Source organism: Orcinus orca, chromosome 1 (genome assembly GCF_937001465.1).
Source record: "Orcinus orca chromosome 1, mOrcOrc1.1, whole genome shotgun sequence".
NCBI classification, from domain to species: domain Eukaryota; kingdom Metazoa; phylum Chordata; class Mammalia; order Artiodactyla; family Delphinidae; genus Orcinus; species Orcinus orca.
Window position 1 is genome coordinate 100,287,301 of NC_064559.1, and position 16,459 is coordinate 100,303,759.

The 16,459-nt window shown below is 59.6% G+C and overlaps 2 protein-coding genes across 28 annotated transcripts; both read right to left on the reverse strand.

The window, feature by feature from the left end:
* Window positions 1–767: 767 nt before the first annotated feature.
* On the reverse strand, window positions 768–4,968 carry EFNA4 (ephrin A4). 2 transcript variants are annotated; one of them, XM_049703613.1, is made up of 5 exons: window positions 4,776–4,957; window positions 2,748–2,799; window positions 2,344–2,639; window positions 1,874–1,942; window positions 768–1,489 (listed from the first exon to the last, which is right to left on the reverse strand). In XM_049703613.1, the coding sequence occupies exons 3-5, from the start codon at window positions 2,522–2,524 to the stop codon at window positions 1,353–1,355; spliced, it is 387 nt and encodes a 128-aa protein (XP_049559570.1). In that variant the 5' UTR covers window positions 2,525–2,639; window positions 2,748–2,799; window positions 4,776–4,957; the 3' UTR covers window positions 768–1,352. The 2 variants fall into 2 exon arrangements, with proteins under 2 accessions (XP_049559570.1, XP_004284679.1); XM_004284631.3 differs by lacking the exon at window positions 2,748–2,799 and having other exon boundaries at window positions 4,776–4,968.
* Window positions 4,969–6,063: 1,095 nt separating this feature from the next.
* Window positions 6,064–16,360, reverse strand: ADAM15 (ADAM metallopeptidase domain 15). 26 transcript variants are annotated; one of them, XM_033414476.2, is made up of 23 exons: window positions 16,175–16,360; window positions 14,885–14,991; window positions 14,171–14,247; window positions 13,692–13,830; window positions 13,439–13,515; window positions 13,154–13,346; window positions 12,311–12,376; window positions 12,160–12,228; window positions 11,913–12,082; window positions 11,677–11,761; window positions 11,074–11,222; window positions 10,815–10,989; window positions 10,475–10,567; window positions 10,041–10,345; window positions 9,752–9,953; window positions 9,408–9,485; window positions 8,883–8,955; window positions 8,539–8,677; window positions 8,064–8,133; window positions 7,349–7,420; window positions 6,727–6,938; window positions 6,477–6,601; window positions 6,064–6,387 (listed from the first exon to the last, which is right to left on the reverse strand). In XM_033414476.2, exons 1-23 carry the CDS (start codon window positions 16,251–16,253, stop codon window positions 6,335–6,337), a joined length of 2,808 nt encoding a protein of 935 aa, XP_033270367.1. In that variant the 5' UTR covers window positions 16,254–16,360; the 3' UTR covers window positions 6,064–6,334. The 26 variants fall into 26 exon arrangements, 15 of the variants coding, with proteins under 15 accessions (XP_033270367.1, XP_033270366.1, XP_012394006.1 ...); XM_033414475.2 differs by having other exon boundaries at window positions 7,349–7,423; XM_012538552.3 differs by having other exon boundaries at window positions 6,867–6,938; window positions 13,692–13,770; window positions 16,175–16,359.
* Window positions 16,361–16,459: the final 99 nt, after the last annotated feature.

A 16,459-nucleotide genomic window follows, 5' to 3' on the forward strand; every position in this document is an offset into this window, starting at 1 on the left:
AATCAGCACAACATCCACCTATCGATCGTTGGCTGGGTGCCAGGCGGGCCGGCATGGTGCCAGTGCAGACTGTGGGGCACCGGGGCGGGTAGGGCATAGCTTCGGGGGAAGGGGCACCCCTTCCCTGGCTGCACCCAGGACACCGTTCAGAAAGAGGACCCCGGTTAGTCTTGGGGTGGATCATAGCCTTGCCACCTCTGCCTGCCTGAGGTGGAAGAGACAGAGTGAGGCTGAGAGCAAAGGGGGCCCTCCCTCCTCGGCCCCACCTCCTCCTCCTTATAAAAGCGAAGAACAAAGAGGCCGCTGGGGAAGGAGGCTTTGATCTGACCCCACCTTCCCAGTTCTAGGCCAGGCACCGCCCAGACTGCCCTTGGGGCGGGGGAGGGACGCCCAGCTCTCAGGGACCCAGGCATTCTGAAACCCAGGTGCTGTCTTTCTACTACTCCTTGCTTTTGCCCCAAGGCCCTGCTTGGTGCTGCCACAGCTTCCGCAGCGCCCCAAGTGGGTGGGCTACCAGGAGCACCTGTCCCCTCCCCAGCACAGGAAGCCAGCTAGGGAGGTGGTGGAGGGTGCCAAGCTCCACAGCTGCTGCTGGCATCCACCCCACACTGCCCAGAGGGTGCCTACTGAGGCCTGGCATGGATGGTCTGGGCACAGCTGGCAGGGAGGTCAGGCCAAGCCAAGCTGAGAGCAGAGGCTGCAGGGAGTCCCCGTCCCCCCCCCCCACCGCCCCCGCCGTGTCAGGGAAGGAGCCAGAGGGCAGTAGGTTGGGGAAAGCAACAAAAAGATGGGTGGTTTATTGAAGGCTTGGTCCAGACACTTATAAAAATACAAATTGGCATGAAATTCGACCTCATGGCAAGTCCGTCTTCACAGAAGACAAGTGGGTGACCCCCTGGGGAGGAAAGGTGCTGCCCCAGGGAAGAGGCCCACAGGGCACTGGGCACAGATGGCAAGCCTGGGCTTCCTGCTTGACCTGGTCCAGCAATCACCTGTCCCCAGGTCTTCCGCCTTGGCCCCCAGCAGGCTCAAGGATCGGATCCCATCAAATCCCAGTCTTCCTGGGGGATGGGATGAGAATATCAAAGCAGCTGACAGAGACCCTATGTTTGTCTTGCCTCTGTTCCAGGGTGCCCAGGGCTGTCTGCAGCTCCCCTGCAGCTCCTCTTCAGCCTGTGATGAGGAGGCCGGCACCTGGAAGGGTCACCCCAGACCCTCTGGCCTCCCCCATCACTATTCCATCTTGTCTGTCTGGCTTGGCCCTCCCAGCTCAGGTAGGGGGCAAGGGCCCTCCTCCGGGGAGTCCTGGGAGGGCTCTGGTTCCTGGGGCTGGCAGGAAGGGTCCGCTTGGCTCAGAGGACTCTCAGGAGACGCAGAATTGGGAGCAGCAGCAGCAGCAAGAGACAGAGGGGGCTGGGAGTGGCCCCCCCTTGCCACCCTGACGTGCCACTCTCTCCAGGGCTCCCAACAGGATGGGCTGACTCAGGCTCTGTGAGGGGGAGGGGGTAGCACTGATGGGTCCTCCTGCTTCAGCAGCCTCCTTCCTGCTCTCCCCATTACCTGTTCACTCCCACCCCTTTCTAAGGGGTCTCCCGAACTGGCCAATCCCTTCCCATAATCACCTTATCATCTCTAAGCCCCAACTTCCAAGTCTCCTCCCAGTTGCCATTAGAGACCACCAGTTCAGCTAAGGCTTGGACAGCCTTGCCCCTGGAGATGCCATTCCCTTTGTGTAGGGGAGGCTCCCACAGGCTAAATGGGGGGGAAGAGGTTCCTCAGAGTTTGATGCTCCCAGATTCTTCCCACTCCTCCCCTCATTCCTGAGGGCCCCACACTAGCCAGAAGGGTTGCTCCCCTGCCCCAACCCACTCACTGTCCTCCTTGCAGCAGACAGACACCTGGAGCCTCAAGCACTGGCCAGGACTCTCCGGAGTTGGCACTGCTGGGTGGTGGGAAATCGGGAGGAAGAAGTTAGCACAGGCTAGTTTGCATGCCTCAGACTGCGTTTCAAACCCTCCCAGCTTCTCTTCTCTCCAGTTCCCTGGAAAGCTTCTCCTTATTTTGGGGCCCCATCTAGGGGCCCATCTGTGACCCTACTCATGTCCTCTTTCCTGGCTCCTCTTCCTTTCCCCTCCTCTCTATTGGTTCACTCTAGATGTCCCCCTACTCGGTCCTGGACTCAGGCCCCCTGTCCACTCCCCCCTCCTAGGCCTAGCCTTCCTTCCCAGTCCTCTCATTCCCCCACCCCTCAGGATCTCTGCCTTGACTGCTAGCAATGGCAGGTAGCCCCATTCCCCTCCCCACCTTCCCCAGGAGGCAGCCAGTGTGCCCATCTTCACTCACAGATGTAGTAGTAGGTCTCTCCAGGCAAGAATTCGAAGCCAAGGGAGAAGGGCGTGAAGCGCTGAATCTTCTCTGAGAATCGAACAGGGCCAAAGGGAGCGAAAGGCAGGGAGCACTCCCAGCGCTTGAAGGCACCCGGCCCCTCGGCCCGGCAGGCCTCATAGCCTGGCCAGCCCACCATGTATAACGCAAATGTCTCAGGGCCCTCAGGGGGCCCTGGGCCCTCATAGTGTGGGCAGAAGATGTCTAGGTAATCCTTGAGGCCCAGCTCCACCACGGCGTCTCCTCGAAGCAGCCTGCAGGCATAAGGTAGGTGAGGGCGGAGGGGCTCATGGCACGGCACACCTGCGGCACGAGGGTCAGAGATACCCCTTCCCAATGGTCCCCGCCAGCCAATCCCCCACCTGCTGGGGAGGGAGCAGCTTAGGAAGGCCTGAGTTCTCCAGACTGACACCTCTTGAGAGACAGAGTGCAAGAAAAGGATGAGGTAACCGATTCACAGGTTCAGAGAGGTTAAGGGACTGCAGTGCCTACAACCACATGGCCCAAATGTGAGAAGGCCACTCACCACAGCCTAGCTTTTGGGTGGGAGCTGCCACCCACGTATCTAGCCCTAGTGCCCAAGACAGGGCCTGGTGTAGCACCTGTGCTTGATAAATGTTAGGTGGATGGCTGCTGTGAAGAAGCTGGGGCACAGAGGCAAGGGGCACAGATCTGGGCCCACAGAGCAGTCACAGACTAGAGATGGAGCCTGGGAACAGTATCCTCATTAACAGGTGCATAAAGAGGAAGGCTTGCCTTTTAAGACCTCAATTCAATGCTGAAAAGAATGCCATAGTAAAAAAAAAAAAAATGAGAGGGTGGATGGTGGGAACCTCCCTTTTTTTTTTTTTTTTTTGGCCAGGACAATCAAGTGTCATACGAAGAGGGGGGCCCCCTCCACATATCCCCCAATCTTTGGCCTCCTCAGGACTCCCTTCCACCTGCCTGGGGGAGCCAGTACAGGTGGGAAAACCTGGGACATGCTGTCCCCCTCCAGCATCAAACAGAGCATGAATCACTCCCCCCCGCCCCCCCCCCCCCCCCCGGCATCCCCACCATACACAGAGTCCAACTTGACTTATGAAAGGCCCCCAACTGTCTCTCTATGGGTGGTCTTAAGATCACCTGCATCTGGAGTTCTGATTAGAAATGCAGATTCCTGGGCTCAGCTCAGACCTACTGGGACACAAGCTGGGCCTTCGTACATTTTGTTCCACAGCATCCCCAGTGCCTGGAAAAGTGTCTTGCACAAGGACAGCGCTCCACAAATATCTGTGGATTGAATGAATGAGCCAGAAACCTCAGGCTTAGGGGCTAGCAACCTGCATTTTTAACAAAACCTCCAAGTGATGCAGAAGCACTGGTCTAGAACAGAGAGTGAGGAATTCAGAGTTGGAGGACAACGATAGCTCTTATCACACAGCATTGGTATTGTAATGACCTGTCCCGAAGCTTGCTGGCCCAGGGGTTCTTTGGGCTCCCAGAGGGCAGAGCCTAGGTCTTATCTCTAACCCCCAGCACCCTAGCACAGATCCCGGCACAGAGTACACACTTAATAAATGTGAGTGAACAAACGGCGTCACAGATTGTCTTAAGTGAAAACCAGAAAGAAAAACAGATGGAGAAAGCAGAGGGAGGCAGGGAGAATTGGGGAGGAGGATGGAAACAGGAAAAAATATCGACGTTCAAAGGCAGGCAGCTCAGGAGAGAGAAATAAATAATAGTTTATATCTGTGCAGCCTGCACCTCTTTCACACACATGACCTCTGTTAGTCCGCCTGACTTCCCAGGGTACTAGGCGTTATTAGCCCATTTTACAGATGAGATAACTGAGGTTAGGGAGGTCAAACGACTTGCCTAAAGGTGATTCAGCTAGAAGGGCAGGGCCGAGACTGCACAGAAATAGGACTAATAATGACGAGATGAAAGCAGAGTTACAGAATGAGATCAGGAGAAAGAGTAGCACCAAAGGGAAGGCCAAGAGAGCAGGGGAGTAACCTTCTTTCACAAGAGTAAAGCCCCCCCCCCCCCGCCTCAAGTCCGCCGGCCCCAGCTCGGGCAGTTGGGAGGCTGGGGATCACCAAGAGAGAAGCGAGAGGGGCGGGGCTCGGAGTGCAGGCCGAGGTCTCTCGGGTGCAGGCTGCCGGCTCCGAGACCCCACCGACTGCCTTCGGGGCTGGGGTCCCCCTCTCGGCCCCCAGCGCGTGCGGGCAGGGGTGGGGGACCCCGGGCACGCCTCGCCCCTCCCTCCTCCCCCGCCGGCTCAAACAAAGGAGCCCCGGCGCGCGGCCGGGTCTAGGCGGCGCCGCGCACAGTGCGAGTGTCGGGCGCGCGCCCGGCCCGGGAGCGCGCAGGCCCGGCTCGGAGCCCGCAGGTTTCAGCCCTGCTACCTGGGGTTACTGGAGTTCCAGTAGACCTCGTGGCGGAGGCCACAGCCCCCTCGCAGAGGGGAGCTGAGGAGCGCGGCCCAGAGGACAGTCCGCAGCAGGGGCTGCAGCCGCATCGCCCCCGGGGTCTGGTCTGCTCTGGCCCGGGCGGGCCCGGCCCGTCCCGCTTCGCAGTCGCGCCGAGAAAGGTACAAAGTGCGGGGGGGTGGGGGGGACTTGCGGGGAGGGGGGTGGGGTGCTGAGACTCACAGGCCACGCCCCTGGATAACTTTCCACCAATGTGGGCGCGTCTCCGCCTCTTCATTCAAAGCCAACTCTTGTTAACCTTCTGTGCGCTGTAGCGCGCGCGCCAGCTTAGGCAAGGTCTTGCTGAGGCTAGACCGCGTTTCAAGGGGGCGGCGAGGAGGGACGTATTCCACTGTCTAGGAGTTGTTTTAGGGAGGTCGTGTCTTTCGTGTCTGTATTGGTACAGGGTAGAAAGCCTTATTAAATCTTTGGAAGATTTAAATATGGGCCCACGCCTTTTGCCCAGAAAGAGGCAAGTGAGGCACGGGAGAGGATCCACGAATTTGTCCAGCCATCTTAGGCACCATTGCTCCTTTTTCTTTGCACATCTAGGGATATAGCGAGGGGAAGGGACAAATCACCTCCTGGGACCACCCCCTCACCCCAACCCCCCTTTACAGAACCTCAGATGGCGAGCTCGATGTCCACCTTGGGGTTGGGCCCTGTCCCTTTCCGCCCCATACCTTCGTTCTGGGCGAACGAAGGCCATAGTCTCAAAGACGAAGTAATGAGGTGGTTGCGGCCCATACAAAGCACTTCTGTTCCCGAACCCTTAGGTGGGGTGGGGGAGGGGAGAAGCAGGTGCGCGGCCTTGGAATCGTGGGAGCCGCCGCCGCGCCCCGCCCCGGCTCCGGGGCTCTGAGAACGCCAGCCAGTTCCGTTTTTCCCAGCCGCTGGTCAGAGGGTGGGGACAGCGAATCCAACAGCTTGGCCGGTTTGTCGATGGTCGCCGCCAAGGGGCCGCGCAGCGTTGGGGGCGAGAACTTGGCTACTGGGGGTGGCAGAGGGCGTACAGCGCCCTTTGTGGTACTGGATTGTGCAGAAGGTCATCCCAGACTGGGCAGAAACAAGCCGCGTGCATCCCAGGGACACCCTCTGACCCAACCTGGGGCTCTCGCCCTCCCTATCCTGTCTTCATCTGAGGAGCAGCGTCTCCTGGCGGCCAGATCTGGAATCGCGACAGGGGAGACGCTCCTTCCCTAAGCAGACAAACTTCGAGGCACGCTCCCAAGACCTCACTTTTATTGCAGTTCTGCAGAGACAGGTTGTGCCCACCTCCCTCAGCTCCGTCCAGCTCCCAGACACTCCCCAACCCCAAGATGCCACTGCGTGGGCGGGTCCCCAGGGTGCTGCTCGACAGCAAGTGGAGGTGCCCGGTGTCAGTGTTTTAAGACTCCTGTTCCGTAGTGTCCAGGCCCCAGCTCCTTCGGTCACCGCAGGGGACTCCAGGGGTCTGCCTGTTGAAGTCCTAAGTCCAGGTTGGAGGCAGCGGAACCTCAGGAGAGGTCAGAGGTAGAGCGAGGACACTGCTGGGGGCGGCGGCGCAGGCCTGGGGTGTGGGAGGCCGAGAAAAAAGGTCAGAGGTCCCCCCAGACCACTCGCCCCACGAGCCCATCCTCAGCGCCCCTCCTCCCCTACCTGGAGGGTACCACTGGGGGCGGGATTCCAGCTCCAGGGCCAGGCAGGTCAGCCGAAGGGTGCTGGCCCGGAGGGTCAGTAGGCAGTGGTTTTCTCGGGGGTGGAGGCTTGGTGGGCCCCTGAGACTGAGAGAGAGAAGGCAGGAGGCCAGCTTGGGAGGGGGTATCATGTTGCCCACCTCCCACACACTGGTGCTGGGGAACACCAGCTTGAGGGGCGGCACCAGAGGACACCTTGTCTGCAAACAAACCTGTCACCATTAAAGATGCCACTGGGGTATGTGCCCTTAGTCACAGGGGGCTTCTTACTACCAGCACCACTGCCAAGGCTACCAGCACCACAGCCCTGGGTGGGGGGAGAGGCTGTGCCCTTCTCTCCCCCCACTGTTACCTTCGGGTACCTCACCACCGGGTCAGCGGGCAGAGGGCGGGTGGGGGGATTGGGTCGGTCAGCCAGCTCAGCCTGAACAGAGAGAGGGGCAGTGACTGTGAGAGAACAGCCAGGAGCAGTGGGCATGCAGTGGGTCTCCCGAGGGGTTCAGGTCAACATGCAAAGTCAGCCAGGGGGCAGGAGAGAACGGGGGCATGCGCAATGGGGCTTGAGTGCATGCCAGTAGATGCCTTAGGGGAGAAAGGTGTGGGTCACCTGTGGTGTCCCTGGCAGACTGCAGTCCCACCACTGACCACCAGATGGTGGTAGAAACCAAGGCAGGAGGCTCACCCTTTGCTACTTCGGGGGAGTGTCTGAAGGCTGAGGGGCACCCTGGTCCCCTAGTGAAAAGCGCCACTGGCAGGGAACAGGGGGGAGAACTGCAGTTGGGCACCAAGCCTCCCACCTGCCCTGGGCCAGGGTAGGGGCTGGCCCAGATTTACCTGGAGTCTCTTGGGCACAGGGTCAGGAGGCAGCGGCCTGGAGGGAGGGGCCGGGAAGCCAAGAGCACTAGCCTGCTGAAAGAGCAGGAGGAGCGGACAGGCAGAGTGGGGGCGGGGGGGGGGGAGAGGGAGCGGAGAGACAGATGTGGGCAGAGAGGTGTTAGTGCTCAGGGATGGGCAGCCAGGGCCCCGGGGGGCAGTGGGGCTGTGCATGCGGTTATTCAGTTTCATGCAGAGGGGGTGACAAGTGGTGGAGTGGGCGTGCAGACCACCTCCACACACACACTTCTGTCATCAGATCCAGAGGGCTCAGGGCAGGGGCACTCACCAGCCCTTCTACACATGGCGACCAGGGCCTCATCAGGTCCTGGCACACTGAAGGCCACTCTGAGCACCACCCCCTCATGCCCTCCAGGGGACATCACTGCTGGGAGCACAGGTAGACCCACCTTTCAAAGCCACTGGCTAGGCCAGCGCAAAGAGCACAGCACTCCCTCCTCTAGGTGACTGCCCCTCCCCAGTCCAGGCTGGACCCTGCTTCTCAGCCTGCAGCCAGGGGACGGGAGGGGAGGGCTGGCCCTGACTCCTCTGACTGACTCTTGGGCAATGCAAGTCTTTCTCTGAGTCTAGAGCCTTCAATACCCGCCCCCCACCAGGGCCCAAGCTGGATGCCTGGCCAGGACTGGGCCCTCTCTTCTCTGGCATGCAGACTTACCTTGGCACCTGGCATCAGCAAAGCCCTCTGCGGGGGTCCTGGGCGTTCGGGGGGACCAGACTGGGCTGCCCTGAACATGGAGAAAGGCAAGGAGAGAGAGGGCCCAGCCTCAGACCCTGTTTTCCACCCATTTGCAGCCTTTGAGTGGGGTTAACCCTTTGTGGCCACTTGGAGCACAGTGTAGGCCAAATCAGAAGTGGGAAGGGGAAGCTCATCAGCCTGAGGGAGGGCCCCACTTCAGCACTGGGGCTCCTGGAGAGAAATGGTCCTAGCACCCCAGCTTCCCCACTTGGGTCTACATGTGAGGTGAAGGGTTACGGGGCACCTGTAGGGAAGGGCGATGTGTGTGGGGTGTGGTCTGGGGGGCTTGGGTTCAGAATCAGGTGTCAGGGGCTGCCCAAGGGCAGGGGTGGGGCTCCAGAGCTGTTGTCCTTAACAGCGATGTGGAGAAAGCTAGTAGTGGGGAGGCTGGTACCTGTATTGGCAGCTGGGTCCCTTAAGCTGGCAGAGTCTCTGGCGCAGGCGGGCACGGTGCCAGTAGCTGGCACCAAGCAGCACCAGGACCAGCAACAACAGGAGGCTGAGGGGCAGCCCTGTGGTCAGGGAGCTGGTTGCTGTGGGTGAAGGCAGGTTTGAAGGTGGGCAGGGCTAAGAACTCTACACCCAGGAAGAGGTGGGGGGGCAGGGAGGTCAGGTGATCAGAGAAGGTGAAGGGGTCAGGGGTCACACAGAGTCAGGGAATCAGCAGCGAAGGGGTCAGAAAAAGAGGGGCAGTGAAGGATGCCGTCTCAGCTGCCCCTGTCCCCCACCTCATGCTACCTCTGATGTGGGTGGTGCAGTCTGGGGGCGCCCAACCCTCCTCACAGTGGCAGCGTCTGTTGCTGTCGCAGACCTAGGAGGTACAGGTTGAACAGTGAGGAGCTGTGCCCTCTGGGGCCGTGTTTCCCTGTCCCCAGCTTTTCAAGATCTCAGATGTCCGCAACTGGAAGGCGTGCTGAGAATGATAGCGTGGAGGGCGCCAGCATTCTGGAGAGAGAGACTCTTTATCTGGGCCAGAGAAAATTAGATTGAACTCACATTGTGAGTGCCTTCTATCTGCCAGGCACTGTGCTGGAAGCTTCCATACTCATCTCATGTGCCCCCAGGAAGTGGGTACTATTATTATGCCCGTTAGTTAGAGGAGGAAGCTGAGCTCAGAGAGGTTAATAACCTGCCCCGGATCCAACAGTTAAGATGTGGTAGAGCACGGATTAGAACCCAGGTGTGTCTGTTTCCAAAGCCCACCATTCTTTTCCTTCCCAGAGGCTCCCTGCTCCCCTTTCATCTCCCCCCATGCCAACTCACCCCATGCCCATGGCATTTGCTTCGACATTCCTGTGTTCCCAGGATCTCCACCGGTTGGCATTGATGGTCGATGCACACCTGCCCGATGGCAAGAGAAGAGCAAAGATCACCTTCTCAGGAGCTTTACTGGCACTGGGAGGCCAACACAAACGAAGCCCACCCCGCTTTTACAGATGGGGAAACCAAGGCTCAGAGGGTAACGGGACCCTGCTCCATCTGAAGTGAGAATCTGAACTCCCCCCGGAGCCTGCACCTTCTTCACCGGTGGCTAGTGAGGCCTGGGCGCTGCCTGCAGCAGTCCAGATGTCCCTCCCCACCTGGTGCTGCCCACCTAGGCTGCTCACCAGGCCGGGGCCACAGGCTGTGCCAGGCAGAGTCATCAGGGGCTGGGCCACGTCGTTGCCCAGGTCCAGGTGTACCCAGCTGCAGTTCAGTTTCAGCTGGGTCCCGTTGGCTTCCAGCATCTCCCAGTGAAGATCCCGGGCTGAGCCCAGCAGAGGCTGGGCCCTCCCTCCCTGGCACTGGAGCTGCCCACAAATGGCATCTCTGGGGTTAGGGAGGAGGTGTAGGGTAAGTGGGGGCGGAGCCAAGACTCCCACAAACCCCGAGGAGGAGCCAGGTTCCCTCACTTACCTAGGGGCACAGGACACATAGCTGCCGTCAGGGCTGCGCCCACAGCTCCCAAAGGCGTCCCCCCGAGTGTTGGCAGTAAGGAGGCAAAGTGGCGCGGCGGGCTGGGCCCCAGGCCCCCAGAGAGCCTGGCACTGCTGGGCATAGGAGGTACAGCGTCCTTGCATGCACACAGCCTGTCCACCAGCACACGGCTCACCGTCCCCCAGGCTGACATCAGGGGGGCACTGGGAGCTGTCTCCTGGGCAGAACTCAGGCAAGTCGCAGTCACCTCTGGTAGAGCGGCACTGCCAGCCGGCCGGGCGCAGCTGTGGAGGGTGGGGAAGCATCAATGTGGGTGCTGGGCAAATCCAGCCAGGCCCTGGGAGTCAGAATGACCTTTTCCACACTGGCCCCTGGCAGGTGGGCTCCGGGCAGCCAGTCCAGTCTGTGCCCACCTGGCAATTTTGACAACAGAGTCCATCGGACGCGCACTGTGCCCCTGGCCTCAGCTGGCAGGTGAAGTAATCACAGCAAGGATCAGTGCAGTCCTATGGGCAAGGGCACAGAGGGGCCGAGAGTCAGAGCAGGCTGGGCCTGAGAGCATGCCCTAACCCCCTCCCAGAGCCTGAACCCAAAAGGATGCACACAGCAAATGAAGACCAGAGCCCAACAATCTATGTGCAGTCCCCGCAGACAGGGAGGTGGGGAGAGGGCTTCCTGAGGCTTGGAGACGGCTCATGAGCCAGGGTGAGGGCACAGAAGTGAGTGGGGCAAGGCTCTGGGTGAGGGGCTCACATCTGGGAAGCCACAGTCACACTGCTCGCCGGGCTCCACCAACATATTTCCGCAGACACTGGCCATAGAGGGCAGACCGGAGAGCCGTTCAAAGAGGCAGCTGCCCATTCCACCCAGGAGGGCTTTTTCCAGGGCCTGTCGGCTGCAGTTGCTGAAGTTCAGGCCTGGCAGGAAGCTGGCGATGGCGGCAAGGAAGGTTGGGGCTGCGGACGGCTCCCTGCCCCCTGCCCCCTGCCCTCTCCATCCTGCAGTTACTCACTCTGTCGAGGCCTCCATGATGCAGCTCTTGGCTGGGGCTGGACCTGGACAGGGGCAGCTATTCCCAGGTGAGTCATGGCCCAGGCCTAGGCTGTGGCCCAACTCGTGGGCTATTGAGGAGGCGACTCCCAGGATGCTTGTGGAGTGGTCCTGTCATTGGGGAGGGGATACCCCAGGTCCAGCACCAGCCTGACTGCTCCTCTTCTCTCCTCATCTGACCTCTTGGGCACTGAGCAAGCACCGCCTCCCTCCTTAAGTGCTTCTAAAGTAGGAGAAGAGCCCAGGCCTGGGTGGCAGGAAACCCGGGTTCTAGCTCACCTCTGTTACCCCTCTCTAACTATATGGCCCTGGGAGAGCACCTTTGTTCTTTGGGCCTCAGCTACCTCCTCCGCCCCCAAGAAATGGGAAGAGCTCATAGGTGAAGACACGAATGGGCGGGCCACAGGCGGAGGGTATCCTGACAGCAGAGGCCACGTCACGCACCCCGGCCCTCTATACCCTCAGCTTTGGGGTTGGTAACTTTGCTGGGGGTTTCAGTGAATACATGGTACCACATTTGGGAGGAGCTGAACGGGAATGGGGAGGAGACGTGGAAATAGCTCACCATGTTCACACCTCCTGAGGATTCAGGAGAACAGATGGAGTTCTGAATGGCCATGCCCACCATGGGCCCAGAGAATGAAGTGGCACTGCGGGATTGAGAGGGCGAAGGTTAGGGCCCAAAGCCAAGGTGGCCAGAGCTTCAGGGCCTCAGGTAGGGAGCTGGCATGTGAAATTTGCCAGGCCGGGGCAGGGCCGGAGCAGAGCTGGGCCCCGCTGGCTGAGCCTGGTGGGTCTTACGTCACCAGCTGGGCACTGTCGTGGGGCAACCGAGGCAGCAGGTCTGTCCGGCGCCAGCGGAGGAAGCTGTCTAGTGTGACACCTGGGTGCTGGCTTATCTCTATCAGGTCACGCTGGGTCCAGGCCTCCAGGCCCACGAGCGCCACCCGGACATTCAGAGGCCTGAAGAACTGAAAGAGAAGTGGGGCTCAGGAGAGGGGTTCCCATGGTCGGGGGCCATAAGGATGCTGCTGGGTCCCATACTCACTGTGTCCAGGAGGAGGGCCACTTCCAGGGTGCGGTTCAGCAGGCTCTGGAAGTCCCGGTACCTCTGGACCTGTGGGTCAAGAGAGGTGACCGTGAAAGGCAGCAGGGCAGGCAGAGGTCGGGGGAGGACTTGCAGGGGTCAGCAGGCTCACCTCGGAATGGTCAACCACAATCACCAGCTCAACAATCTTGGTCTCTGTCACCACGTCCCGCCTCCACTGTGGACAAGGGGAAGGCGCATCAGGCACACCCACCACACCCCACCAGCAGCCGCGTAGGGCTGACCAGGCTGTGTCCACAACCACTCTGTGTGGTCAGACAAGAGAGTGAAGAGCCCATTTTACAGAGAACCTGAGAGGCCAGGGACTTGCCCAAGATAGACAAAGAAGAGGTTTAGAAGCTGGGAGTAGGGCCCTGCTTTTCTGGCTTCAAATTCAGTGCTTTTTCCCAATTAAAAAAAAATAACAGCCAACACCATCAAATACTTAACGTATGCCAGGCAGAGTTCTAAGCATTTACATATGTATATGTATGTATATAGATTTATTTAATCTTCACAGTAATCCTATAAGGTAAGTAGTTTTATTATCCCCATTGAATAAATTAGGAAATTGGCTTCTTATTGCTTTATGATCAGTAACTATGTATTTGCTATATCCCAGTGAGAGCTCTCTGCATTTGGATCATAAGACAGATGAGGAGTTTGAGTCAAGTACCTGCATCCAAACCCTGGATATACCATTTATTAGTTGAATGGCCTTGGCCAAGTCACTTAACCTCTCTGAGCCACTTTTCTCACTAAAATAGAGCTACAGATAGCACCTACCTCCCAGGGTTGCTGGGATCAGTAAAGGAGATAATGTTCACAAAGTGCCTGGTACTGGGAAGTTGCTCCATTAGCAGGAGCATTTGTTACTGTGAACAAATAGCTCTGAGGGCCCGGGGGCCAGCCCTGGGGACAACAGAAGCCCAGCCCTCCTGCCATTCATCCTCACCCGGAGAAGGTGACGCTGTCCCAGGGGGTGCTCTGGTGGAGCCTGAGTGGGCACAGATGCAGGCCAGCTCAGGGCACAAGTATGGCCTGGCAGGAGGAGGTCTTGGAGCCGGGAGATAACAGGGGGACCCTGGAGGTCCCCAGGCCCCAGCTCCAGGGAGTAGCTTCTCTCTGGGGACAGGATCACCAAGCCCCTATGCAAAGATGCAGGAAGTCAGAAAACTTTTCAGCTCCATGCCTCGTTTACGCTCAATCTCTCCACCTTCGTGGAATTGACCCCTCGTACCTGAGCCCGGAGCAGGTGCAGACAGAGACCCAGGAGTCGGCGTGGCCCTGCACTTTTCCATGGTAGCAGCAGTTCTCCTACAGCAGAGAAACATGAGTGCCAACTGGAAGGCCAGGCCAAGGTTTGAGCCCAGGAGGCTAGCCTGTGGGTGAGGATAGGCAGTGTCCTCCCATTCTCCAGGGACGGCACCTTCCAGTCGCCCCTTTCCTTCTTCCCTCGGGCCAGAAACAGGGCATAAGTTGACCTGACTCACCAGAGTGTGTCCCTCACTGACCACCCGGGTGCCATCAGGCTGGTACCACACCAGGGTTGGACGGCCTGAGACTAGCTCCCTGTGGAATGAAGAAGAAGGAGGGCAGTGCTCCCAGGGTGGTGCAGTCACAGCCTGAGACCTGGAGGTGGTAGAGGGGTGGCTGGGGGCTGGGCAATCCCTGCAAGCTTCCTGCTTCCCCTGGAGACGGCAGAGTATGGTGGTTGGGCCACAAACTCTGTCAGGCTATCTGGGTTCCAATCTAGTTTTCACCACCCACTAGCTGTGTGACCTTGGGTGAGTTATTTAACCTCTCTGTGCCTTGACTTCTTCATATATGAGGCCGATAATACATCATAGTATCTACCTTACAGAGTTGTTATGAGGATTTAATGAGTTCAAGCTCTTAGTACCTGGTACATCGTGGATGCTATATAAGTTGTTAGCCATGTTATTGTTAATGTTACCACTATCATTATTACCTATTCTGTAGCAGCTCCAGGATATGACTCTCACCATCCAACTCCAATTTGATCCGCAAAGCCTCAGGCAGACTGGTCTGTGGGCACCAGAGGGCATGTCACCTCCCTGGCCCTGTCTGAAACTCCTATCTTCTCTAACCAGAAAACCTCAGGCCCTTAGGAGAGTACCAATGATTAGATCATTGGTGGGGGGATCCTGAGGGAGGGGCCAGGAAGCCCTGCCTGGCCTGGGGTATTGTTCTGGGGGGTTGTGTGGGGAGGTCAAGGAAGGTATCCGAGCCGCCCCTTCTCGGCTTCCTGCCCAGAGAGGAAGCATCATGGAGGACCCAGTGCAGGCCCCAGCCCTTCCTCTGACTCAGCTTTAGAATTGGGAGGGGAGGGTGTTTGGTGAGGCCCTGACCCTCTCCAAGTCTCCCCACTGAAAAAGCTGACAACATGAGACCAAGAAAGCAAGCTTGGCCTCAGAATTTCCCAGTGGAGATGGAAGGGTTGGGTGGGGCTGAGGCAGACAGATGTGTGTGCAGTGGGGAGAGCGAGATAAGTGAAGCCAGGTGCTGGGGTGCGGAGGGAGAGGCAGCCAGACCTGGGATGGCCATGCTACAGTGAGGCCCATTCACCCACTCCTCAGCCAGTCTTTGCCTGGAGACACCTGATTATTCAGGGTGGTGGGTGGTGCGGGTGTATTTCTTTATTCGAGGGGAGAGAGAGGCTCACCTGAAGTACCTCTGCTAGGCTGAGCGTGAGGTTGTCCTGAAGGATCTGGGGCTCCGAAGACCCATTCAGGGCCCTCTTTGGCCTTGCCTGCTTCTCCTCAGTGCCACCTGCAGGGTTCCCAGGACACCCCAAGAGAGTGCTGAGAGAATCAGCACCATGGCTGGGGGTGGCTGGTGCCCTCTGACCCACCTGGCTCCCAGCACATCAAGGCCGTTCTCTGCTTGAAGGACCCTTGCATTGCATGCTGGGACTTAAAGAATACTAGAGGGAGGGGGCGGGGGCTTCTCTCCAATTTTTCCCTTTCATCCCACCAACCTATCCACAAGTCCCCAAAGAAAGAAGTTCAGTTTGCCCAGTCTGTGGTCCCCCCCGTCCCCCAGGCCCATCCCAGGTTCTCACAGGGACCCTCCGCCTGTTCCTACCCGCTCCCAACCACCTCCGCCCAGGAACGCCCCCTCTCAGGACTGGGCGAAGACTTGTGGCCCGGTGCCCACTCACCCTCCCTTTCCTCACATCAGAGATGCCGGGAACGCCCATTTCTGGGTGAACATTGCAAACACCCCCCTCCCTAAATATCCCTCATGCCCAGTTAGGCACACCCGCTCCCCACAGCCTCCGCTTCCTCCCGGAGTCCGCCCCCCATCCCCACAATGGCCCTCTCTCCTCCGGACACTCCACCCCCGCCTGCCCTCTCGGCCCCCAGCCCAAGACAGCAGCGGGAAGTGAAAGTTCCAAGGAGGAGTTGGTGTCCCAGCCTCTTTCCTGGCCAATTCTCCCCACTCCTGGCTCCTCCCGGGCCCCCTCCCGTTCAGCCAGCTTTCTGGTGGCATCAGCACCAGGGTGAGGGCTGCCTGGCCGCTCAGGTCTGGGATGGGGGCCAGGAAGTATCCTCTTCGCCAAACCCTAGGAGACGTGCCTACTCGGCGCCCTGGCACCGGGTGGAACGGTCAGCTAGGCCCCAGAGGAGCGAAGACATCAGTCCTGGGGAGCAGAGACCCTCTACCGCGATCCTGAGGGGGCGCTGGGCCAGGCCCTGCGGTGCCTGGTCCCGGAGCCTGAAAGTGTCCGCGGGGACTGCGCAGAGGATGACAGAGTAGGGGGCGCCGGCATCCCTCCTCCTTCCCTTCCCACTCCATCGCCCAGTCTCTGGGCCCTCGGCCCAGGACAGCCGACCAGGGCGGGCTGCACTCTGGTTGGGGTCTCCGGCCGACCCCAGGACCCCAGTGCTTCCCGACTTCCCTGCGCGTCCTCCCAGTCCGCCCCCCGGCCCACTGCTGGCAGGGTACTCACCTATATCTGGGAGCGGCCGGGAGGGCAGAGGGCTGCCCGCCCCCAGGAGCCCCAGGGCCCAGAGCAGCGCCAGCCGCATGGCAGCGGCGCCCGGGGTCGGGCGAGGGCAGCAGGTGCTGGGCGGAGTGCCGAGGAGCCGCGGCTGCTGGGTCTGCTTCGCTCACCTAGTGGCTCGGCGCAGCCACCAGGCCCCGCCCCGCCCCCTCCCACCCCCCAGAGCCAGGCTCCGCCCTCGGAAGGCCCCGCCCCCACAGCGCGCCGGGTCCCAAAGAGGCGTGGACCTAG

Excerpts from the sequence above, each read along its gene's own strand:
- EFNA4 (XM_004284631.3), bottom strand. The coding sequence starts at position 4,888 with ATGCGGCTGCAGCCCCTGCTGCGGACTGTCCTCTGGGCCGCGCTCCTC. Across the intron at positions 1,943-2,343 it reads AGAGACCTACTACTACATCT|CAGTGCCAACTCCGGAGAGT; the intron begins GTGAGTGAAGAT and ends CCCACCACCCAG. Across the intron at positions 1,490-1,873 it reads TGTCTGCTGCAAGGAGGACA|AGCCTGAGTCAGCCCATCCT; the intron begins GTGAGTGGGTTG and ends TCCCCCTCACAG.
- ADAM15 (XM_033414475.2), bottom strand. The coding sequence starts at position 16,253 with ATGCGGCTGGCGCTGCTCTGGGCCCTGGGGCTCCTGGGGGCGGGCAGC. Across the intron at positions 14,992-16,174 it reads CCGGCCGCTCCCAGATATAG|GTGGCACTGAGGAGAAGCAG; the intron begins GTGAGTACCCTG and ends GGAACCCTGCAG. Across the intron at positions 10,346-10,474 it reads TCTGTTGTCAAAATTGCCAG|CTGCGCCCGGCCGGCTGGCA; the intron begins GTGGGCACAGAC and ends CACCCTCCACAG.